This window comes from Mus musculus, chromosome 11 (assembly GCF_000001635.26).
Source record: "Mus musculus strain C57BL/6J chromosome 11, GRCm38.p6 C57BL/6J".
Lineage (NCBI taxonomy): Eukaryota > Metazoa > Chordata > Mammalia > Rodentia > Muridae > Mus > Mus musculus.
In genome coordinates, this window is record NC_000077.6 from 119,820,473 (window position 1) to 119,845,372 (window position 24,900).

Below are 24,900 nucleotides of genomic sequence, written 5' to 3' on the forward strand. Positions count from 1 at the left end.
GCCAGTACTCTTTCTTAACTATCAAGGCAGATCTTCAGACCCCACTTCTTAATTTTTTGAAGTACAAATACACACCTAAAAAATCCAATCTAGGGCTGGTGAGATGGCTCAGCGGGTAAGAGCACTGACTGCTCTTCCAAAGGTCCTGAGTTCAAATCCCAGCAACCACATGATGGCTCAAAACCATCCGTAACGAGATCTGACGCCCTCTTCTGGAGTGTCTGAAGACAGCTACAGTGTACTTACATATAATAAATAACTAAATAAATCTTTTTAAAAAAAAAACAAAAAAAAATCCAATCTATGTTCTTAAAGCAATCTTAATTCATGTTGGACCTCAGTTTTTTAAAAGGTTTTAATCAATAGAAGAAACAGAAAATGTGCTATTGGGGGGAAAAATAAGCAGTACTTTATATTGCTCCCATAGGCTTCGATAATGATCCTTGTGTTTGTATTGAGTGGTGACAGTGGACAGTGCTGTCCCAGGAGACTCTGTGTCTGTTCCTGAGGATTGTGTTGACCTTGTACTGAGCATTAATAAACCAGAGACACCGGGCACTTTGTTTGCCCGGTCACATCCAGCAAGTGTTATGGGTGATGCTTCTTGTTAAAAGGGTGGAGTGGTCTAGCCAACGGCTAGTTCTTAATTATAGATGTTACAACCTATAATTTCACTTCTTCACTTCATCCTCAGGAGAAGACAATTGTGAAAAGCTGTGCAGATTAGGACATTTGTCAGAGTTGTCTGTGATGTCTAGCATTAGGGAAATCATTTAAACAAGCCATGCACATTTCTACAGAGGACACACTGTGCTTCCACTGGGAGAGAGAAATATTGTCCCAAGTGTCTAGGGAGGGGAACAGCCCTCACCATGTATAATCTCACTGAAAAAGGAAGTGGGATAGACCTTGCTGCACAGAGAGCAGAGCAGCAGTGAGGGCCTGCTGAGCACAGTGTGCTGCTCACACTGGTACTTGGTGCGGGTGGCATAGTTTACTTGGGTAATGAAGTATTTTCTCAGTCTGTCTAAAGCACGAATTGACAGGCAGAAGCCCAGCTAGAACAGAAGCCGTGGGGTTGTGTTGTCAGACCCTCAGGGCCACCAGCTCACACTGGAGCTTTCTCGGAGGGGTGGTAGCAGTCAGGTGTCCTGCTTCGGTGGCTCCATGTCTTTCTCTGTTTTCCAGGTGCTGCTAAGCCAGGTGCACCGGCTGAGAGCATTGGACTTGCTGGGACGGTTTTTGGACTTGGGCCCTTGGGCGGTGAGCTTGGTGCGTGTCTTCTGCCTCGCCTGGGGGAAGGGAAGCTAAGATTAGACTCAGTGAGACAATTTGAACTCCAAAGTCATAGTCCTGCCAGCCCGTGGTGGGGTGGGTGGAGCAGGGCATCCTTGCTCTATCCTGCTCTGGGGCTTTTGTCAGTATTAGATCCCCTCTAGTTTAGGCTTCTCGAAGCCTTCCATGGCCTTTTTCTCCCAGACGTCTGCACCCTCACACTGTCCACACTGTGATTTAGGCTCAGTTCTGAACTATTCTTCTGGGTCCTTTTTCTACAGAGCAGCAGTAGAACCAAGCAGTGGTCCATGTTCCCAATAGATAAGTCATCAGGAAATCAGAGAGAGGCTCGGGAAACCTGCAGACTAAAGATGCTTAGAGCTTATTTAGCTTTGTCTGCAAGTAAAGGTTTAAAATTGGGGCTAAAAAGAAGACTCACACCAACCAGAGAGTATATATGGGCTGCCCCATGGCCCTGCTATATGTGTAGCAGAGAACTGCCTTGTGTGGCCTCAGTGGGAAAGGATGAGCTTAATCCTGTAGAAATGTGACGCCTCGGGGAAGGAGGATGCTAGTGGGGCGAGGTGGCAGTAGGTGGGAGAACAAAGGGGAGGGGAATCTAGTCTCATCAGCAAGCTCCAGGCTTATTTCCAGACCATCAGAAAACAAGGAGAGGAGGTTGGCTTCCTGTGCACACATAAGCATTCCAAAATACAGGTGTGCACACATGCACCTACATACAGAAAATTAAATAATGAAGCTTAAAACAATACTGTTGAAACAATTAGAAATCTTTTTCATATTATAAACAGGAGCTGTCCACTCTGTGTGACACACAGTGAAATGACCTGCATAGGGTCTGTGCAGAGTGCTGTGGGCTGAGCAGGCTAGCACTCACCATGTTCTTAATAATTGGATATTGTCTGCAAAGACTGATCGTTTGCAGGCTAGCATTGAAGGAGGAGGGAGAAAAGCCTAAAAATAGGAAGGATAACATTGAAGGAGGGGAGAGAGAATCTAAAAGTGGACAGAAGAATCCAACAGTGGTTCCTCCAGCTTGGTCCTGCATAGGAAAGGCCAGTGATGCTGGCAACTTGAGGAGTGAGCTAAGCCAGCAGCAGTGGAGAGGGGCCTCACACCTGTGCTGACTCTTTTACCTCCAGGCCCTGTCGGTGGGCATCTTCCCCTATGTACTGAAGCTGCTTCAGAGCTCAGCCCGAGAGCTTCGGCCACTCCTTGTCTTCATCTGGGCCAAAATCCTCGCTGTCGACAGTGTGAGTAACCACCTTCACTTTCACCCCACCTGACAGTGACCCCCCCAGGTGTTAGGTGGGGCTGGCCACTCCTGTGTTTCCCCTGCCCTTCCAAACTTGTATGCCTGAAATCTATGGCTGTCATCGTTTCCAGAGTAAAACTCTCCCCCAACATCTCCCTCTGGTTACCAAACCATCCTTAGTCTCTGCCAGCTATGACTAGTCTGTCTTCTACGTGTCCCCTGACACATGCACTCTGACTATTCCCTGATCATTCTTGAGTCTGTTCTCTGTGTTCCTGACAATGGCAACAAGTGACCCTGAGCCAAGCCTTTCCCCTCCCACAAAGCTGTGTCCTGCCATACCCTTCTTTTCCTGTCCCTAAATGTGCTAGTACTGGGCCTGAGGCTTAGCCTACCACTTGTTTTGTCTTTACCCATCCTGCCTGTAGCCCTGGAGAGCCTTAATGGCCCTCTTTACAGTGACTTCCCAGCCCCGGCACTTTCCAGTTGTTACATCTCCTGACCCTGCAGTCATTTTTCTCCCCCACAAAGATAGATGGTACCTATACTCATAGCTTTGTGCTCAAGTCTGCAAGTGGCAAAGAGGTCCTCATCCTTGACCTTAACTGCCATCTAGAGCACACAGGCACGGACGGCTTTAAAAAAAAATTCAACTGGGCAGTGGTGGCACACACCTTTAATCCCAGCACTCGGGAGGCCGAGGCAGGCGGATTTCTGAGTTCAAGGCCAGCCTGGTCTACAAAGTGAGTTCCAGGACAGCCAGGGCTACACAGAGAAACCCTGTCTCGAAAAAAAAAAAAAAAAAAAAAAATTCATTGAGGGGCCAGAGTCATACCTTGCAGGAGCAGGAGTCACTACCATGAGTATGACAAAATGAACAGTCAGGCCAAAGATCTGTAGTGAGGTAGCGTGTGTACCTTGACAGCAAGGATGGGTCAGGACTGTGACAAAGGGCTAGAGGCTGACGCTTCAAGCAAGCAAGGGACAGTAAAAAGATCCAGAGTTCTGGGAGGACAGCAGAGGATGAAGCCTTCGGCTGTTGTAGCAGGCTATGGGGCAGAGAACCCCAAGAAATAAACTCTGGTTCTGAAATAGCTCAATGTAAAGTAGCTGATGGGAGGAGGTGAAGGGGAAGAAGCTCTTCTGAATGAGAGAGCTGAGGTGGGTGCAGAGAGGCCTTCAGTTCAAGCAGCAGCCTGGAGAGGCAGCATCTCGATCAAAATGCACTGGTCTGCCTAGGGACAAAGCTGTAGCACAAGATGGGCTCCCTGAGTGGTCAGGGTTTGACCCAGCTGGTGGTCATAGCCTATGAGGTCCTTGTGTGCAGATGTGGACAGCAGGTGCAGTGTACCCAGGCAGATGTGTTGGCATCGAAGATGAACGTTGTGGATGACAAGGGAAGGGCATGATCTCAGACTGCATTCCACATGGGGTTAGAATCAGCTTGGCAGGGACTGTGGGGAGCAGATGGAACTGCCATGTGTTCAGGCTGCTCACGACGCTGGCAGGCAAGGAGGGAGGCAGAGATCAGCCTTGGCCTCAGCACCTTAGCTTTTGGGCTTGCTTTTGAGACAGTCGAGAATTTGGGGGGAAACAATCCTTTCAAAGGGTCACATATCAGAGATCTTGCATATCAGATATGTATATTATAGTTCGTAACAGTAGTAAAATTATGGTTATGAAGTGGCAACAAAAATAACTTTATAGTTGGGGTCACTACAACATGAGGGACTGTATTAAGGGTCACAGCATTAGGAAGGTTGAGAACCACTGATGTAAAAGAATCAAGTCTGTTTCCAGCTTGGCTTCAGTGGGCTTCTATTCATGTAGTCATCATCATTGTCGTGTGTGTGTGTGTGTGTGTGTGTGTATAGGAAGAGTCTATTTCTACATCAGCTTCATAAAATGATTGGGACTTTGCAGCTCAGAGAAGACAACGCAGGCGTGACAAGCCGTGTTTCTGACTATGACAAGCAGAGGATGATGGCCTGAGCTGGCCCTGGCTCTATTTGTGAGTCAGGACAGCAGTCACTGCAGTTCTGGGGAAAGAGGTGCTAGTTTGGCCATGTCACAAGATGTTTGTTCCCTTTCTGTGAGGCAGTGGAGATGCAGAGAGCCTTGACTTCCTGATCCTCCCACTGTCTCCTCAGTGCTGAGATTAAGGGTGCATGCAAAGATGGGAGCAGAGCCTGGGCTACAGCTCATGCTACGTAAGCATTCTAGCCAGGACCCTAGTGCACTGCTAAACAGTGCCATTCTATAGACATCCTGTGTAGCTCCTGCTGGGAGTCTTCTTGCTGGGCCATGCCTCCTGTCTTGGCTTATCTGGGGCTGAACTTGACTCTTGCTGACCTAGTGCTCTGTTCCTGGCCAAGTGATGAATGTTGCTCCTGTGTGTTCAGTCACTACCAGATATTACATAGTTCAACCATTTATTTGCCATTCTATCTGTTGAGGTAATGTTGCCACAGCAGTGGATTTAGGCTTAAAGGACTGAGGTGAACCCTGCCTCACATCTGTCCAGCGCCCTCCCTCGCCCTCAGGGCTCTCACTGGCCTCTCTGCATTCTGGCAACAATGTCTGGGCTTTCCACCTCCAGCAGCAAAATTTTAAACACCAGGACCATGACCTGGAAAGCTCTTTTGTGCATTTCAATTTAATAGAGCCCCTCAGAGACACCTTACCTGTGTCATTGAAATATGTTCTTGATAAACTAGAAGCCTGCTTTTGTGGCTCACAAGGCCCATACTTTTTGATCATTTCTATGTTACCCTTATTCAGATACACAGAAAGGCCAACTTACATTAACAACAGGCTTTTCCAAGGAGTTCATTTTTGAATGGCTTTTCTTCTACCCCATTATCTTCATCTTCTATATCAGCTTCTTCAGAATTGGCAGCATTGCTTGATATCTGGCCACGAAGCCACATGGAAAGGGTCCTGGGAGTCTGCCAAAGAGCAAAGCCAAGGCAAAGGAGCAAAGGCAGAAGTGGTCACAGAGCACGGGTCTGTGAGTGTGGGCAACAAGCTTCAGGTCTGTGGTTCAGACTCTTGAGTGGGGCGTGGAACCACTGTGTCTGCTGGTGCTGCGTGAACACACGTGAGCGATTTAGTCATCATGATTTGGGAATTTAGTTTTTTGTTTGTTCAGTAGGTTTGGTTTCAGTATTTTTGTGCCTAAAGATAGGTATGTATACCTGTATTTGAAATCTTAGGAAGAGCTGGATATGGAAGCAGGAGGCATTTCCTAATAGTGCTTCACCATGATTATGATCACTGAAGTGACTAAAGCTGGCCACTAAGTTCCACTATGGTACTTTGACTCCTCTACATTCCTGTTTATCTCCTGGGCGCACTGGCTTCCTGTGCCCACGGCTCCACGCAGCTCAGCTGTGAGCACAGACCCTACAGTGCTCTGAGCACACAGCCCTGCTGAAGTCTGTGTGTGTGATACCAGTGTTCAGCTGGAAAATCCCTTGCCTGCAATGTTCTCGTAACTGCCTGCAGGCACTAGGGACCATTGTCTGAGTTAATTTCCTAACCAGTTTGTTGCAGCTGTTTATTTAACAGCAGTCATCTTGCTGAGGGCCACTCTGGAATATTTCTGGTTGAGCCTCGTTTCCTCATCTTTCCTTCTTTTAATGACTTCAGACATAATTCTCAGAGGAAAAAAAATTCCATGTAGGTATAAGCGGCCTCCCCTCCCCTCCTCACATCTGGCCTTGACATCTAGCTGCTTCACTGTTCGGGTGGCATATGTGACCTACCAAGCTCACAATGCCCAGCTGATTCCAAGTCTGCCACTGTGAGGGTTCGTAGTACTTAGTACTCTACAGATGAAGTGATTTACGGTCTGTTGGTACATAAAGTCTACAGATGAGATGTCCTGTGGTCTAGACAAACCTGAGGTACAGTATACCGTGCTTGTTATACAGCGGCCACCCGGTTTTCTGGCATGCTCTGGAAGTCTGAGAAGAATGGTACCTACTCAGGCGAAATTCTGCCAAAAGCTCATCAGGACCCATCTCTCCCAGGTATCTGAGGAACACTACTGTGTGCCGCTCTCATAGGGTCTCCTATAGAGCCAGCCAGCCTTTAAAGTGGGTTTAGACCTGAAGAGATGGCTGCTCTTCCAAAGAACCCAAGTTTTTAGTTCCCAGCTCCCACATCAAATAATTCACAACCACCTATAACTACAGCTTCAAGGGATCAGCCACCCACTTCTGGCCTCCAACATTCATATGCCAACCATGTGCGTGCACATAATAAAAATCTTAAAAAAGAAGTATGGGCAGGCCGGGTGTGGTGGCGCACACCTTTAATCTTAGCACTTGGTAGGCAGAGGCAGGTAGATTTCTAAGTTTGATGCCAGCCTGATCTACAGAGTGAGTTCCAGGACAGCCAGGGCTACACAGAGAAACCCTGTCTCAAAAAAACAAAACAAAAAACAAAACAAAAAAAAGTATGGGCAAAAGAGAAGAAAAATATCCCGGAAAGAACAATATAAAGAATGATGTTCCCTTTGACTGAGGGGCTTTGCATATTACAGGGATACCGGCCTGAGACAGCTGCCTCAAGACAGGGACAGCGAGCCTCCTCAGAGTCCACTTGTTCCAAGTCCCAGAGTCACCCCCTATGCCTCGATATTGTACCTTTAACACTGTTGTTAAATGGCCAGGCATATGACAAACCAGGAAATAAGTCTATAATGAGAAGAAATTGATCCATGGAAAACTGTTCAAAGCTGTTGCAGATGCCAGGTTTGGCAGACAAGGAAAGGACCCTCTACCATCAGAAAAGTCATCAGACAGGCGTCTAGAAATAAAAACAACAGTGTGTGACCTGAGAAACAAGTTGGGGTACTCAGCAGTGAGTTCTGATCACAGGAGAAAGTAGTGATGGGATTGCATGAGGAGGGAAAGTTCTGGAAATCCAAGGAGTATCATGGAGCCATACAGCAGCTGCAAAGGGTCCCACGTGTTGTATTTGGCTCCTTGAGGGACATAGAAATATTTAAAGAAGCAATGGTTAAAAGTTCTTCCAGTTTCATTGAAAACAGATCTAGAAAGCTCAGAACATTCCAGCCACATGAACTGTAAGGAAGACCCACTAACACCTCATGGCCCAATGGCTATCACAGTACAGTCAGTAAGAAAAAGCAAAGTTTAGGACCTTAGGAGACTCATAGCCAAGTCATAAGAATGCAAAAGCTGACCACAGAGCAACATCTAAGCTCTGAAGAAAAGTCTGTCAATTTGGTGTCTCAAAGATCGAAGCAAACCAGAGATATCAAGACATACCTTGAAGATCCCCAAGCATCAGACTGAAGCCACCACGTGACAGTGGGAAGCACTCGGGGTGAGTGCTGTGTGAATGGCTTGGAATTTTTTCTTCTCCTTAAGGGTGAAAGCTCACTTTGAATGTTTATTAAAGTGTATCCTGGAAATGTCAGCATATGAAGGGAGAACTCATGGTAACTGTACATTGTTGGGGAGAGAGACCAAAGCAATCCTTCCTTGGCTCTTTTACTTTGAACTGGTCTGTGGACTGCTAATGGTGTTGAACAGGACTTGTCCAGGGAACAAGGCCCTGGGTTCTGTTTCTAGCACCCCATAAAGAAGAAATAGATAGCATTCTTTAAATAATCCTGAAGACAGAACAGGAGTTAAAGACAGCTGTTTTGGTTAAGATGACTGTAGGTGATGAAACACCATCACCAAAAGCACAATGAGGCAAGGGGCTGGATTTCATTGTCTGAACTTCTACATCTTAGTGCATCACTGAAGGAAGGCACGGCAGGACCACAACCTGGACGCAGGAGCTGATGCAGACGCCATGAAGGGATGCTGCTTACTGGCTTGTTCACATAGCTTGCTCAGCTTGCTTTCTTATAGAACCCAGGACCACCAGCCTAGGGATAGCACCACCCACAATGGGCTGTGCCCTCCCCATTAATCACTAAGAAAATGCTCTACAGGCTCACCTGAAGATCTTATGCAAGCATTTTTTTTAAACTGAGGCTCCCTCCTGTCACATAACTTTAGCTTGTGTCAAGTTGACATAAAACTAGCCAGCACAAAGATAATATGAACACACATATTCGTAGTACAGTGGAAGGAAGGGAAGAGAGTGGACAGGAATCCAGGGTTAGGTGAGGTAGCTGTGAGCTGTGCTACATCAGTAACTGAGAAGTGCACAGCTATGTCGCTTATCAGTTTAAGTGAATTAAGTGTTATCTAGAGTCAGAGGTGGTGACAGTTGTTAATCCAGCACCGGGAAGGCAGAGGCAAGTGGATCTCTGTCTGCATATCTAGTTCCAGGACAGCCAAGGCAGTAGTGAGGCACACCCTTGACTATACCTTCAAAAATATTTCTAGAAAAGATTAACTGGGGATGAAGGGCTGCCCTCAATGTAGACTACAGTGTGCTTGGTGAGGAGTCCCAGATCAAAGGAAAGGGGGAGGAGAAAGCCAGCTGGGCTGTCTTTCCTTTGCTCCAGACAGCACAGCCTTCCACCGAGATGGAATGCCCAGCCAGCCAGGTACCCTTCCTCCCTTAGGCTGCTTCATATCAAAGCAATAGGGAAAGTGACTAATGCAGGAGGGTAGTTAGAGTAGGTAAAGAGTGACTAATGCAGGAGGGTAGTTAGATTAGAGTAGGTGAAAGTAACTGATGCAGGGGAATAGTTAGATTAGGTGACATTAACTAATGCAGGGGCGTAGTTAGGGTATGAGAGGAGTAAGGAGACACTGTATGGTGCCTACAAAAAGTATTTTTTTTTCGATAAAAAGACACAAGCAGGTTGAAAGTAAGAGCTATGAAAGGCGGTACCATGCTGCCATAGAGCCAGAGAAGGTGCTGGGCAGAGGCATAGTCGGTGTTGTATGGTAAAGAAAGTCCTCTAATGCCATGTGAGGGCCCATGGGGAGAACAGATGGGTTAGGAGTGTAGCTCCCTGACACAGCCAGGCTGCAGTAGAGACTTGAGTGTTGCCTTGATAAGGAACAGAATGTGTCAGTAAGTGAAGAAAAGATGTAGCGCTGTCTACTGTGGATGCTCCACCAGGGAGGGCATTCTTCCCATGTAATAGGCCACCTCCCAGGCTGAGCATGCACTATAGCCAGTCAGAGGCATTGACTCACAGTGTGCCCTACAGCTGCAGTGGGGTGGCACTCTAAACCAACGTGCATGTGTGTGTTCATGCATATGTGTATGTGTGTACATACATACATGCAGAGGCCAGATGTCAACATGGTGTGGGGTTTTATTTTGGTTTTTTTTTTTTTTTTTCAATCACTGTCATTTCTCACTAAACCTGAAACTCACCGATTAGCTGTACTGGCTGGCCAGCAAGGCCTCAGGATCACCCAGTCTCTGTCCCTCCCTCCTCACATACCTCGCTATATGCTGGGACACTTGTGTGAGGGCTTGAGATCCGAACTCAAGTCCTCATGCTTGTGTAGTAGCAAGCACTTGACTAAGCAGGCCAGCTCTCCATTCCCTAAGAAAACCTTAAAGTAGAAAACATGTAAGACAAGCGTGTAATATACAATACTATAATCATAAATAACACATTCACTAAAGTATTAAAAATACGTATAATTTAATAGAATGCACATAAATATAACTATTAACCTTTATAGAAGCTTTTCAAACAGGAAGTTTGGTTTGGGTTTTTTGTTTTGTTTGTTTTATGGTGGGTCTCACTACAGTAGCCCTAGTTGGCCATGGACTGACTCACTGCATGGACAGGCAGGCCTCAAAAAGAAGAAATGTTTCTTTTCTATCAAATAAAAACTGAATAGTGTTTGGAACACAGCTAGGCAGTGCAGAGGGCCCCTGCCTGTGTGTGTTAGGATCCTGGCCTCAGCTTCTCCCTGAGACGTTAGTGAAAGAACACAGGAGATGAGGAGACTGAAGATGGGAGAGACAGAACAGGGAGAAAATGGCCAGCCCATGGCGGCTGAGCCCCGGCTGGTTAAACACACTGGTAAGTGAGGAACCATCACCCAGACTGGGAAAGAAACATGGAGAGGGTTCTGGAACCTGGACCAGCAGGTGATACCACTGATGGTTTTAAAAGGATGGGAGGTAAATATTGTGAATGACCTCGACAGATGTTCCTCACTGACAGGGGAGACTTGCTGAAGAGAAAACAGATGAGCTCAGTAGCTCTGTATCAAAGAACACAAGTCCGGATGGTTTCCATGGAAAATTCTTCTGAACATTAAGGCGGAGGCACATGGGTAGCAGTACACCCTCTCTCTATTGCTTCATGAGATAAGTAACACTCTGGTACCAAAACAAGAACCAGACAAACACAACATAAGGAACCCTCATGAATACACACGCAACCGCGAGGCTGGGGATAGAGCTCAGTTACTCAGGTGCTTACCGTGAGAGCATGACTACATGAATTTGACCCCCAGCATCCACATAAAAGCCGAGAGCACCCTTGGTTTCAGCACTGATGGCCTCAGGCAGGTAGGTCCCTGTCCCTGGGGCTCCAGCCAGTTTGGGCTCTCCAGGATCAGTGAGAAACCAAATTCAAAAGCAGTAAGGTGGAGTGACCAAAAGACACCTGATGTCAGCCTTTATAACCATAACAGTTATAAAGTTGTGAAGTATCGTTGAAAACAGTCGTATGGTTGGGGTCACCACAACATGAGGAACTGTATAAAAAGGGCCACAGCTTCAGGAAGGCTGAGAACCGCTGCTCTAGAATCAAAAGGGAGAGCGGCTCAGTGGGGGCCCCCGCATTCAGCAGCTATGGAAGATCTAGGCATTGTCTTGAGGACATTAGTCGTTGGGAACAGCACCACTCCTGCAGTGTCCTTCTCGGGCCTGGGGCCTGTGTGTATAAGAGTGTGCTGTGAGCTGAGTAATGAGCGTGCACATGCATTCTCTCTCCGCTCCTGGTGGTGATGTGATTGGCTGCTTCAGTGCCTGCTTGACCTCCCACAATAATAGATTGCACCCTGAGATTGTAAGCCAAACAAATCCTTTCCCATACATTGCTTTGTCAGAGTGTTTAGTCACAGCATCAGAAAGGAAACTAAGACAACGATTAAAAGTTCTATTAACAAAAGAAGAAAAAGTCATATAATCTCAATATTATGCAAAACCACAAAGTAACTTAATGAATGGTCTTTATCAAGATGAAAATATCTTCTCTCTGCAGACAACATTAACATGGACAGACAGGCCATAGGTGAGAAAAATAGTTTCAAGTCATGTGTCCACATAGTACAGAACCCTTTCAAAATTTCAACTATTTCTTTAAGGTAAGAAGACAGCCTGCAGCATCAATTCTCTATTATGTCCCCTAACCCTAAAGCCAGGGCTCCAACTCCAGCTATCAGGCTTGACCCAAATACCCTCGTCCAGCAGCTCTGTTCTGAGTTCTCACTTGTCACACAGACTTGTATCATGACATCTAGAGTGACTCTCTTGGAAGCTGGGAGCTGGCATTGAGACTGTTACAGTCTTCAGTCTCTCAGGGACTGGGTCACAGGAGCAGGTCACCACACCAAGCTCTGTTCTAATAGTTTGAAGCTGGAAGTAGTCCAAATGGACACTAAGAGGCAAATATGTCAGCTTTTCCATACATGCTAATCAGCAGCTTAAAAACAAACAAAAACAGTGCCACTTGAAAAATGCCAGTAATGGAGCTGTGTACTGTGTGACTCTGTGTGTTTAAAACTGCAGAAGGTGTGAGCTTGTCTGTAGTCAGGGCAGGCAGATCAACTATTGGGGCAGGCAAGGAAGGGGCAGGATTTACAAAGGACACGAACATGCAGGAGCTAGATTCACCCTCGATGGTGGTAGCCTCACAACACGCATGTGCCTGGGTTTTGGGGTCTGAGCTGTAAGTCTGTGCCATGTCTTGGCATCTTATAGACAATGGTGTGGATATTGACAGTGACCTGTTCTGTTTCCACCTTGATTTTCAATCAGAAAGTGGGCTTGCTATTCTTCATTAAGACTGATGCTGCGAGGTGACCTAACACTGCCCTGGAACTGAACCTAGACCAAAGCCAGAGGCTGTGACATGTAGTTGAATCTGAGCATAGTACTGTCCCTGAGAATTCCCAGAGAATGGATTTGTGGTTATGGAAGAAAATGTCCTTTTTGTTAACAATATTTCGGGGCAGGGTGCACATGTATACAGAGGCCAGAAGCCAATGTTAGATCAAGGTAAGAGTAGGTTAGTATTCTGTGCTATTATATAATATGTGGTCTTTATCCCTTTGCCCCACTAAGGGCTTGTTCACTCCCCCATCTTGTGGGTTCTTTCTAGTTTCCTGACACTCCAAATTAAACACACAACCCCAGAAACTTGAAGCTAAGATCCAAGTGTGAGAAAGGACATGCTTGCTTGGTTTTAATAAGTTTCCCAAGTTGTTGTTATCATCTGTCTCTCTGCTAATTAACAAGAATAAGGGAGGGAGGCAGTTAATTAAGGACTGGTGTAAGCTGGGTTCCAGCTAATTGAGGGTTTTTTTCATAGACAGAATTAATGTGCAATTCAGGCAGACCTTCCAAATTACAGTTAATAAAGTTTTATTTATAGCACCACTGGGGAACATCAAGGGCACAATGTCAAGGAATGTGGGAAAACACTCTGAATTGGTATTGATGGGATAATCCAAAGTCAGGCATACAAACAGGCATACCACAGGAAGAGCTTCCATGGACAAAGACAACAGGGAAGGAGGTGGGATTTTTTTCTTCGGCCCCTACAACCTGTGTATCCTTTGCAGCTTCCCAGTGTCTGGTTCCTCCGCAAACAGATTCTTCTCTGAATAAATTTGATCAGGTACTCAGCCTAACCTCTCTTGCTCCGCATTTTGCCTCTTCACGTACACAAAGCTCAGTTGGAAGAGAGTTCAATGTCGGCCTCTTCTCTATGGGTCAGGCATTGTTGAGCATCCTCCCTGTTCTGCTGGCCCACCGTGGGGCTGCTCTAGGAGGAATGCAGACTGCCTCTATCTAGATACCCGTGCTTCCTGCCTGCTAAGCTTTGCTTTGGGGGATAGCTCTAGGTTTACAGAAATCTGAGGTGACAGTGGAGCCCGCCCCAGTTTCCTGTGTCTGAGGCACCTCAGTGGACACAGTGAGACCTGTGTTCCTGTGCCGGTTGGTGCCTTACCTTAACCAGCTGCACCATTCTGGTGCACCACAGGGTTTCTCTGTCCACTCTCCCTGGGAGGGGCTTCAGCTCCTCCAAATCAACCCTCCCCCTTTCTCCCTCAACCCTCTGTACCTCTGATGTCCATGGCAGCATGAGGAGGCCCCTTGGCTCTGCACACCTGCACTTGGGTTGCGGTAGTGAGAGGCTTGGGGTGGAAGACAGATGAGCCCCCTTCTCACACGTGCTTTGCCGTTTGTGTTAGCGTGCTTCTTCCTTCAAAGTCATGACTCCCAGCCCCAGCGATTACTGCAAACACTGCTTTGTTCCTTCACCTGTTCTGTTCCGGACCCAGATGTGGGTATGGGGGTTGTTTGTTTTCTTTGTGTACTTAGACTTTGTATCCGTTGCTTTGTTTTCATTATGTACTTAGACGTTGTATTCGTTACTCTTCTGTTGCCGTGGTTACATACTGGGACCAGCAGTGACAAAGTTTATTTTGGCTCACAGTTCCAGAGTAAGACAACAGAGGAGTGGGAGGCAGAGGAGGCAAAGGAGGCAGAGCAGAGGCTCAGATCACAGCTGCCATAAACACAGATCACTGACAGCAAACCAGAAATGGGCAAGGCTATAATATCAAAACCCACCCCAACAACATACTTCTCCCGCTTCAAGGCTCTACTTTCTGAAGCTTTATGACCTCCCCTAAGAGCACCATGAGCCAGGGACCACGTGTTCAAATGCATGAACCTCTGAAGGACATTTTCCATTCAAACTATCAGGCTGTTCTAAGTCTCTGTGTTTGGGATGAATTTAGTTTTATACTTCTAAGTTTTTCTAGTCTCCCTTCTCTGTGAGGAAGCCATGTTCCTAGAAACAGTCTTTCAGATGGGGGGGGGGGGGTCTCCTAGCTCTGACTGGGCAGAGTCTTCCTCCCGGTCACTGAGAGCCACATCTGATGAGCAGGAGTCAGGAACATGCTCACAGGAAAAACTTATAAATGTTTTCTCTTCCTCTCTCCCTGCCACCTCATTCATATAATTTGATGCTTTGAGGGTCTCTTATGACTCAAGTATAGGTTATAGTCTGCAGAAAACCAGTGAAGGGAAGGGACATGTTAGGGATATGTGTTTGCAGAAACCTTTGTTTTGTGTAAGCCAGTCAGCAAAGCTATGTACTGTGTAAATGGGTTCTGGGTACTGTCTCACTGTCTGGTAAGATAGAATACCATGTGAAGGTGTTTTCAGCAGTGGCTACAAGTGTATCTACATGGCGACATTTCTCCCCAGTGCAGATACACATCATGAGCAGCATACATCACTGTCACTATGTGGTCATGTATGCTACCTCAGAGATCATAACCACTTGTGACATGGAGGGTTTGTCCTGTGAGTGTAGCCAAGAGGGAAAGAAATACAAATGGCCAATCCCCGTCTGTCAGTCTATACAGAAAGAAGAGCTTTTCTGACCGGCCTGACTGTAAGGCAGAGCCTGGGAGACTCGGGTGCTCCTCTCCATGGAAGAGGCTGAGTAGCAGCAAACAAAGCCACTGGGGTCCAGAGGTGGCATGTGGACTGGGGACAGCAAGCTGGACTGTCAAACCGGTGAAGGAAGAGAAGGACATTTTGAATGTCCTTCTCAAAAGGATGCAGTCGTCACCTCTGAACACCAGCTGGGAATAATTTTGAAGGCTGGTGAGATGGCTCAGTGGGCAAAGGTGCTTCTTGGACAAGCCTGCAGCTTGAGTTTAATCCCTGAGACCCACGTAAATGTGCAGTGAGAGAACCAACTCTACTGAGTTGACCTCTGACCTCCACAGGCATGCCATGCATGTGAGCTCATACATACATCATATGTGGCACACAATAACAACAACCTAGGCCTATCTTTAATCCCAGCACTCAAGATAGAAGGCAAATTCTGAGTTTGAGGCCAGCCTGCTGTACTTAGTGAGTTCCAGACCAACCAGGGCTGCATAGCAAGATTCTGTCTTAGAAGAAATGGGATTGTGATCTCAGTGCCACCGACACAGCTCTGTGGGGCACTCAGAGACAGGGTAAGGCCTACATAACAGAAGTCATTCAAGGAGTTGAACTGAGTTCTAGGAAACAAGTGACTTCCAGCCCCAATTCTGTGTGTGTGGGTAGGGTAAGTTTATGTCTAAAAAACCCAAAGGCTCTATTAATACCAATAAAAGAACTTAGTGAGATAGAAGCCTTAATACAGAAGCTGAAGTGACAGCAGCTAGAAGATTAGACAGGAAGAGCAGCCTGTGTGCGGTAAGGTCATAAATCCAGGGATAATCTACTGTGAGATGGGGAAAGCCGCCACAAACAATACCTTAAACCATTCCTGAGAGACACACAGTCACCTTCAGCAGATAAGAACACACCCTGCTCTCTTGCAGTAGGATTCTGTGTCATAAACATGTCAGTGTTCTCTCGGTTAATTTATAACTTTAATATAATCCTAGTAAAATTACCAACAGGCTTTTTTTTCTGGAACTAGACACAATCTCAGCTTGATATGGAGAAATAAAAAGAAGAGGCAGGGAGCCCTGGCTAGGAAGGAGAGTGGTAGAGACCCTGTCCTCCTAGACCACAACTAACCATGGATCTTCAGTGATGTACCGGGCCTCAGACAGACTCGTGGACTGGTGAGCACTGCAGAAGCAGCCCCCCAGTGCAGTCTGTGAATGTTAGTGGCAGCACCTCAGCTTTGCAGTTCTTCAGCTGTGATGGTAGAAAAGCTAGAGGCTGCTGCTGTTTGGATCTCAAGTGACTGGGAAAGACTTGGACTGGAGGAAAGTAGTCTGCAACTATAGGGGTGGAGTGGAGTGGGTGGGGCTCTTAGGTCTTTGAAGGTGTAATAGCCACGTCACCCCCCTGTTTTCTCTGATTCCTTGCTGCCGTGAGGTGAGTGACTGCTTCCACCTTCCCCACCCTGATCTAGAACCTCACCATGTGCTCAAAAGCAGCAGGCAGGCAGGCAGGCAGCCAGAGACCCAAAACAACATTTAGAATAAACATTTTAGTTTTTGTCTTGTCTTGTCTTGTCTTGTCTTGTCTTGTCTTGTCTTGTCTTGTCTCTCTCTGTAAAGCCCTGGCTGTCCTGGAACTCCCTATTTAAACTAAGCTGGCCTTGAACTCACAGATCCTCCTGTCACCTTATCCAGCCCACCATTCTGTCTTTTACATTCAGTGTATAAAGTATTTAATTTATCACACAGACAGAAAACTGCATGATAGAGATTAATTGTACACTTTGGACAATAGAATTTAAGTTAAAGAGATAGCTTCTTTAAACATAAAAGGCAAAATCATAAGATCCTTAGAAGAGGGACTAGAGAGAGGGCTGAGTGGTTAAGAGCACTGGCTGCTCTTGCAGAGAATTTGGTTTCAATTCCCAGCACCCACATGGCAGTCCATACCAGCCTAAAACTGCAGTTCCAGGGGATCCGACACCCTCACACATACATACATACAGGCAAAACACTAATTCACATCAAGTAAAAATAAATGATTTTTTTAAAAAAATAGATGAGAAACCAGATAGATTCTATTTTAACCTGGGGGCTATTGAGCTTTTTAACCTACAATTCCAAATTTAGATGCCTTTGCAAAGAAACTTACTTGAATATAAATAAATTTTATATAGAGAAATATTCAAAAATACATCACAACTAAAAAAATAATATAATGTGTTCCCTCATGCATAAAGAGCTCCTAGAAATCAAAATAAACAACAGTTCAGTAGGCAAGCAGTCAAACTGAAGGCAGCAGTTCCCTGAGAAGCTGATCCAGGCTCACCAGTATGGGCACCTTGGCTGTTGTCCCAGAGCATCTGAGTTCAGTTCCTAGAACTCTGATGACAGTGCTCAGGGTACCTGCAGGGAGAGTCTCGGGAACTGTAAGAAGAGCAAGGAACCCTCCATGAGAAAAATCAGGGTGTGGGGTCAGCTCAGTACAGTATACCCTAGAGATACACTTGAAACAGCACAAGACAGGCCAGCTCTGCTGCTAGCAGCCTGAGAAGGACTCCTGTCAGTGACCGCCACTCAGGTAAAGCCAGTCCTTGACTTAGACACGAAAAAGAGATTGTGGGTGAGCCAGTGTGAAACAGAGCTGGGCCTTACGCAGAACACATTTTTAACATGTGTTTAAACACTAGTTTAATGGGAAGAAAGGGGCTCAGGGAATTAATAAGACCTGTGTGTCTCAGCAGTGGCCAAGCCACAGCTCAAAGGGTCACTAAGAAACCTTCTTTGTGTCATTTTGATAAGCAAGATGATGCATGATCCAGATCCTGGACAGGATTGTAATCTAACAAGATAAAGCCATTCAGATCCCAGGGTTGCACAAGACGGGTATGATGGAGCTTTGGTTGTAAGTGGGTTCTCATGAGGCTCATAGACCACTTTGAGAAATCCATCTAGTGCTTAGCCTCAGGCAGGATCTGCTGCCATTTGAATATCCACACTGATGTCTGTTACAGAAGTATGCTCCTATGTTGGCAACCTGAATAGCAAATGCTGCGAGCCATGCAGAGTTCTTGATGCCCAACTGGCAAAGGCTTCAGCCAGCACCCATTTCCCTTCTCACAGCTCCATAATTTTTTTTTCTTTTTATTGTGCATCTTGTAACAAGAAAAATTTTAGAGAAAAAACAAAAAGCAAGACTCCAGTGTCCTGTCGTGGTAGGCCCTTTGGTTTAGGAAAGTTGGTGAGAGTGTAAATTCACTTTTATTTATGAATCTATAACAAAAGCCCATGTGAGAAACAGAAAACCGAGCACACGGTGGCAGGGAGCTCTAGTTGGTTTTAATCTCTCCATAGAATTTTGGTTTTTCGACCTTAATGGTACCTTGGATTTTATGGTATGTGGGGGAGGAAAAAGGCAAGTCTAAACGTTGGAGGAAGGAACACACGTGCCTTTCACAGCCACACCAGGCACAGCATGGTGACTCTGCTCTTGAGGGTCATCTTTCACACAGGGCATTGAGTAGTATAGCTCACAGGATTTTCAATATTTAAAGTAAAGAGCCCCATTTGGAAAGTGACAGTACCCATCACTGGGGCTACTGGGAAAGCAGCCGTGTCAGGTGTCAGCTGTGGGGACTGCGCAATTCAGGGCTCTTTCTGCTGCTTCCTGAAGAACAGTGAAATCCCTGCCGTGCTCCTCCACCGCCAGGGTCTGGTGGTGTTATGGCCAGGAGTGTGGGTTTTCTCATCTGAAAACATCTTCCCTATCAAACATCATGCCTGAGCCACCTCCAGCATCCTTGAAGTACTCTGTGCTCACACTGGAAGGTACAGGCAGGGCATTCATAGATAGAATCTCATGGGTCACCCTGTGATGCCCAACAGCTCCCCTGTCAGGCATGAGAAACTGTTCATGTAAGTTCACATCTTATAGGAGAGCAGAGTCAGGCCAGGACGCCCTCCTCTGGAATAATGTGGACCTGCTCCCTGGTGGTGCTGTTTGCAGCTGCAGCTATAGCTGTGCAATCGGACTTGCAGCTGCTTCACCTCTGCCCGCTCGTGCCTTCCTTTCCTCTATCTGATGTCCTGAGACTCAGACTTACGGCAGTTGGAGAGGGTGTCATTGTGACAGAGACAGACCACCAAGAAAACCTCGTTTTTCTGCCTCTCCTTCCCCCTCCTTCTTACTCTAGCCTTAGTATGTCATTAGTGTGTCTTAGTGTGTCTAGCCTTAGTGTGTCATTATTGTTCCTGATCTGGGGAAGGCACTGCTTAGCAAGATCTTGGCTTTCCCAGTGTGGCCATGTTTGGTGCCCCCACCTCCTCCTCTGAGCCTGTATTTCCACAGTGACCTGTCACTGGCTTTCCTGCTCTGCTGGGCTTTGCTTTCTTTGCAACTCAGTGAGGCTGCTGGCCTAGAACTCAGAGAAAGCAGGTCAAGGGAATTGTACCTCCTTCTTGGCAAGTATAGCTACTGGGGAGAGCCACTCTCCATGCAGCGGAAACCAGTACACACTGGCACCTGTGGGCGCTGGCAATGAAAGCAGACATGTGAGGAGCAGCCATGACTGTTGCCTGCAGTAGCCTGACAGGCTTATCAAAACAGAAATCTTTTAATATATGCCTCATAATCGCCAGGCTCCGCTTTTGAAGGCTTATTAAAGTGATCATTTCAGATCTTGTGACTTGGGAGGCTCACACTCAGAATTAGAAGGATATGAATTAATGACAGTTTACTACTCTCAGATGAGCTGCACTTAAGGAGTTTCCTGTAAACGTGTGGGCTTTGATTTGACTTGTCGGAGCTCTGATTTGAAAACAAAGAATCTTTTCTCCTGAGCTACACCGGTGCCTTCTGCTGCTGCAGGCATGGGCAGTCTGCAGCCCTGGGGGCCAGGCATGGATGATGGGTTGAGACTTCCAGCTCGTTTGTTAGCTGCCTCAACTAAAGCAGGGAAATTGGTAAAGTGTGTATGGCTTGATGAGCAGAAGCTGGGGTCAAAAGCCTGCAGTCTGAGCCAGCCTTCTCCTTCTTGTCTAATTATACCTTACAGAGCCAGGCCAGTGTCCAACTGATGAACTAGCTCATCACCATGCTGCCATGAGGAATTCTTCTGGACCCCTGACAAAAGGAGGGTCATGCAGAGTGTTTGCACTGAGCACCCAACAGAGGCCATGTGAAAGCCACCTGCCTCTGAGAGGGGCTCAGGACCTGCACTGCTCTGGAAAGTCAGGAAGTCCTAAAGCAGGATTTAACATTCATCTTTCTTACCCTCGGTTTTTTAAGTTCCAGTCTGGGTTCCTTGAGAGTCTCTGAGCCTAGAGCAGAGCTCTTGGGAGCCGGTGAGAGGGTGGCAGGCACATCACCCTGGGTGCTAGTCCCAGACAGCCTTAGCATCTGTCTCCACCGTACCTTCATTCATGGGTCACATGACTCTACTGCTTCATCTTTGTGTCATTCAAACAGAGCAGAGGCCATGCCCCTCACAGTTCCCACAGTGGCCACACCTCATGATGTGAACAGCCTCTCTCTCTTTGCAGCTGGGCCAAGGCCTCAGTCTCAGCCTCCTTACTCACCCTAGAGCTTTCGCACCACCAGTCCCAGTGTGACGTCAGCTCTTGTCTGGCTCAGGTGTCTTGTGTTCACCTTCTTCCCAAGTGCACTGCCCATCTGTGCACCCCACCTCTTTAGGGAGTGACGTAGGTAAGCAGCCCTGGCCTCCCGTCCCTTCCTCTGCTTTCCTCGTGTCCTGACCTCTGCTCCTCGCCGTAACACCACCTGTACTTGTTGCTTTCTTTACTGCTGAGATGAAGCACCTGACAAAGACAACTTACAGGAGGAGGACGGGTCTGTCTGCACCCAAGTTCAAAGGCACAGTTGATGGTGGCGTGTCAGCCGGATCCCGAGGCTGAGACGGAAGCAGAGGAAGATGAGAGCTACTGCTCAGCTCCTGTCCCTTTTGTGTGATCTAAGACCCCAGTTCACGAAATGATGCCACACGTTAGGGAAGGGTTTTCCTACCCCAACTAGCCCGACTGTTAACTCCCCTGAAGATCTGCCAGAGGTTAGTCTCCTATAATTCCAGCTCCTGTCAAATTAGCAATCAGTACTAAAAGTGTTGTTGACAGCTGACCTTAGACCTGGCGTCCGGCTGTACCGTCCCTTACTCTCAGCTTCTGCTGGCTCTTCAGTTCCTCCTAGCACCCAGTCACCTGGCTCTTCCCATCACACATTCCAGTACTGGCCTGTTTCCCTCTGTTCCATCTTTCCCTTCTCCGTTTCTCCTCCTCCAGTCTGCTGTACTGTTCTCCAGAAAGCATGTGCTGTGCCCACCCTGCAGCTCTCCATGCTTAGCTTCTCAGCTGTTGCCAGCACAACTATCAACCCAGTTGTCCCTCACAGTTAAAACACGGCTTGACTGGCTGAACCAGTGTTCTGCATAGGCAGGGTCCCCAGTGTGTGGCACATGGTGTGGGTGGCCACACAGGTGGAACTGTATTCCCAGGAAGGGGTCAACTGAGTTAGAAGAGCTGCATCTCTGGTGGCTTCTTTAGCACTTATATTACACCTTGAATCCTAGAGCTCTTTCTTTGCTTAGTATTGAATGCCCCTATTATGATATTCATCATATGGCATGAATCCAGACAAAATCCCCTAGAGCTTCATCAGGTACCCACACTGCAGAAGCAGGAGTGCTGTCAGGTATCCTCATGTGGAAGGCGACAGGAGGGGAGCCTGAGAAGCAGCAGGAAACATAAGAAGGGAGGAGTCTGAGATGAGGAGTAAGAAACCTGGGAAGAAGCGGGCAGCCAGGAAGGAAGAAGACAGGGTGAGCAAGTGAGGGGCTGACCAGGAAGGGGAACCTGAGGGGGGAAAGGGGTCTGAGGGAGGGATCCTAAGAGGAAGAGAATCTGAGGTGGGGGAAGGGGCCTGAGAAGAAATGGGGAGTCTGAGGATAAAAGGGTGGGGTCTCAGCAGGGCTAGAGAGATGGCTTAGCAGTTAAAAGCACTGACTGTTCTTTCAAAGGTCCTGAGTTCAATTTCCGGGAACCACATGATGGCTTACAACCATTTGTAATGAGATCTGATGCCCTCTTCTGGTGTGTGTGAAGACAGCTACAGTGTATTCAAATAAATATAATAAATCTTTAAAAAAAAATAGTCAGCAAAAAAATGGAGACCCTAAAAGATACCAAGAGCATGAGAGAAAGGGAGCTTAAGAAACAGTTGGGGAATGAGAAGGGAGAGGTCTGAAAGTGGGGTCACAGCCTGTGTCCTGCGTCAGGCCCAGCCACCCATCTTCAGGAACCAGAAGTGAGATTAAAATTAACAGAAGGCAAAGGATGTGCACATCTAAGCAGCCGGGTTAGGTGTGGTCCCACCCACTGTTGGCCCATCCTCATCTGGCTTAGCCTGTAAGGTGGTCTGTGTGACTCCTCTGGCTGGTGCCTTTTCCATCTTGTAGCATGAGATTCCCAGGAAAATATTTTGAGGATTCCATTGTTTCAACTGTGAGATTGAGAGACACAAGTTTCTCTTTAGAATATCTTCATTTCTGGATCTAGAGAGCTGGCTCAGTTAAGAACATTTGCTCTGTCAGAGAGTCCAGGTTCAATTCCCAGCACCCACACAGTGGCTGTAACTCCAATCCCAGGGCATCCAATGCCCTCTTCTGACTACCTCAGGCACTAAGCACATATGTCATACATACATACATACATACATACATACATACATACATACATACATACAAACAGAACACTCATATTCATAAAAATTAATAAAATATCAGAATATCTTCCTTTCTGCCAGGCTGAGAGCGCAGAACGGGCAGAGAGCACAGTCCTAACCCAGCCGCCAGCCCTGGGACCCAGAGTGTGCTCTTCTCTTGAGAGTGGCAGGGCTCCAGCCTTTTCCCAAGTGAAATCTGGCCTTGCAAGGAAAGATGCACAGTAGTGACATTCCCAGAGTGTTGGCATGGGAAGCCATGACACAGCCCCCTGGTTCCTGCACTAATGGCCTCTCTTTTGTCTCCTTTCCCTCCAGTCGTGCCAAGCTGACCTCGTGAAGGACAACGGTCACAAGTACTTCCTATCCGTCTTGGCAGACCCATACATGCCAGTAAGGACTGAGCCACACTTCTCTCTTGCCCAGCATGACATTGTCTCCAGTGCACACTAGGGCTTGCCTTTCCTCGCTGAGGGCCAGGTAGAGAGGTGCTCTACAGAGCTATACGTGGGTAGACACTTACTGCCCACACCACACACTGCTCTGTTTCTTCCTGCCCTGGGTGAGAATCTGGTCTTCCTATGCCAGCTGGTGAGCTGCTATTGCACATCTCTGCCTAGCCGTGGCGTCTCCATTACCTAGAGCCAGCACCCTGGGCAGAATCCTTGTGTGTCTACAGTGTGGTGCCTCAGGGGACCTGAAGGCCCCTTAACAGACAAGACGCTGACAGATTTTACTGAAGGAAGGAGGAGATTATTTGAAAGTTTGAATTTCATACATGCTAAATTGTTTTTAAAAATTAGCATGAATATAGAGTATATGGTAGTTTTCTCATAATGTCATGTCATCAGATTCTTCAGTTCCTCTCTCCTTCTTTCCCTCCATCCAGCTCTGCGAAGAGTAATGTATACAGAGCAGCCACCCACAGACGCACGCGCTCTCTCTCTCTCTCTCTCTCTCTCTCTCTCTCTCTCTCTCTCTTTATCTCTCTCTCTCATAGCTTAAGTTGCCAGTATGTTCAAGTACAGCCGCATACTGTGCTCTGAAGGTGGCGTCTATAAGAGTAACTTTCATATGTAAATTCTTCGTCTGGCCGTTTATTTGTTTGTTTTAAGTGAAATGATACGATGTTTAAAGAGAAAGGTGGGAACAAAGCTGCCAGCAAAGTTCTAACTGGGACTGGCATTGTGCTGGGTAACCGGTACTTATGTACTTTACCTAAGTGGTGTATCACTGTCATGGGCAGCGTAGGTTTATAGTTTATCCACAGTTTGGAAATAAGCCCTGCCTTCCCTTCAGAGGAAGGAAGAATACAACTAAAGGAATTGAAAGCTCTAAGCTGGCTAGCCTGGCCTGGCAGCCACACCCTCTATGCTCAGATCTGAGAGAAGGAGAAACCCCCATGCCAGAGAAGGGGAAGACTCCCATGGTTCTGGTGGGCAGTGGGCCTTGCCACTACAGTGACCTCAGAACAGCATGCCTTACACAGACCCTACGTGGGATATAAGGCCATGAACAGGTAGCACTGCCAAGTGACAATACCAGGGCCTGCAGGGTGTGCCTGTTCTTCATTAATGAGAACTAGCAAGCTTGTCTTGCTTCTGAAAAGCTGACCATCTGTGAGCTCTGCAGAGAAAGCAGCAATTACTAAAGGAGCAGAGGCCTCAGCCAGCAGCAAAAAAAAAAAAAAAAAAAAATGAGGGGGGGGAAAAAAACCCTTCTGTGCAAACCACATCTAGATCTCAAGTTTGTGGTCCTGAAGGCACAAATACAAAGCCTTCCTATAGAGTTCCTACCCTAGAGCCAGGGAGCACAGCCTGCCTCAAACACAGTTGCATGCTTCCAAAGGGAAGGAGGCCACTGCATCAATACACAAGAGAACTAGCATCTCCAGAAAAGAGCCAAAGGGACTCCAGGAGCAGCCTCTGAGAAACACATTGTGGATGGCTGGATAAAGGCAGTATGGTTTAATCATGCCTGCCAGCCACTATGTTTGCTTCAGAAGCAGT

General features: G+C 47.1%; 1 protein-coding gene and 1 long non-coding RNA gene across 10 annotated transcripts in view; one reads left to right on the plus strand and one right to left on the minus strand.

Moving 5' to 3' along the window:
- The window catches only part of Rptor (regulatory associated protein of MTOR, complex 1), a 296,687-nt gene that overhangs the window by 217,568 nt on the left and 54,219 nt on the right, over positions 1 to 24,900 (plus strand). For 5 of the 8 annotated variants that reach the window (NM_028898.3, NM_001306081.1, XM_006534363.3 and 2 more), the window contains 3 exons: positions 1,189 to 1,272; positions 2,439 to 2,549; positions 23,210 to 23,284. In NM_028898.3, coding sequence (NP_083174.2) covers positions 1,189 to 1,272; positions 2,439 to 2,549; positions 23,210 to 23,284 — 270 coding nt within the window. Of the gene's footprint in view, positions 1 to 1,188; positions 1,273 to 2,438; positions 2,550 to 20,357; positions 21,228 to 21,890; positions 21,993 to 23,209; positions 23,285 to 24,900 lie in introns of those variants that run through there. The other 3 variants (XM_030246393.1, XM_011249286.3, XM_011249285.3) reach the window with 3 other exon arrangements.
- Rptoros (regulatory associated protein of MTOR, complex 1, opposite strand) lies at positions 339 to 13,893 on the minus strand. 2 transcript variants are annotated; one of them, NR_045312.1, is made up of 4 exons: positions 13,818 to 13,893; positions 9,948 to 10,062; positions 5,355 to 5,499; positions 339 to 1,292 (listed from the first exon to the last, which is right to left on the minus strand). It is a non-coding gene; the product is annotated as a regulatory associated protein of MTOR, complex 1, opposite strand (long non-coding RNA). The 2 variants fall into 2 exon arrangements; NR_045313.1 differs by lacking the exon at positions 9,948 to 10,062.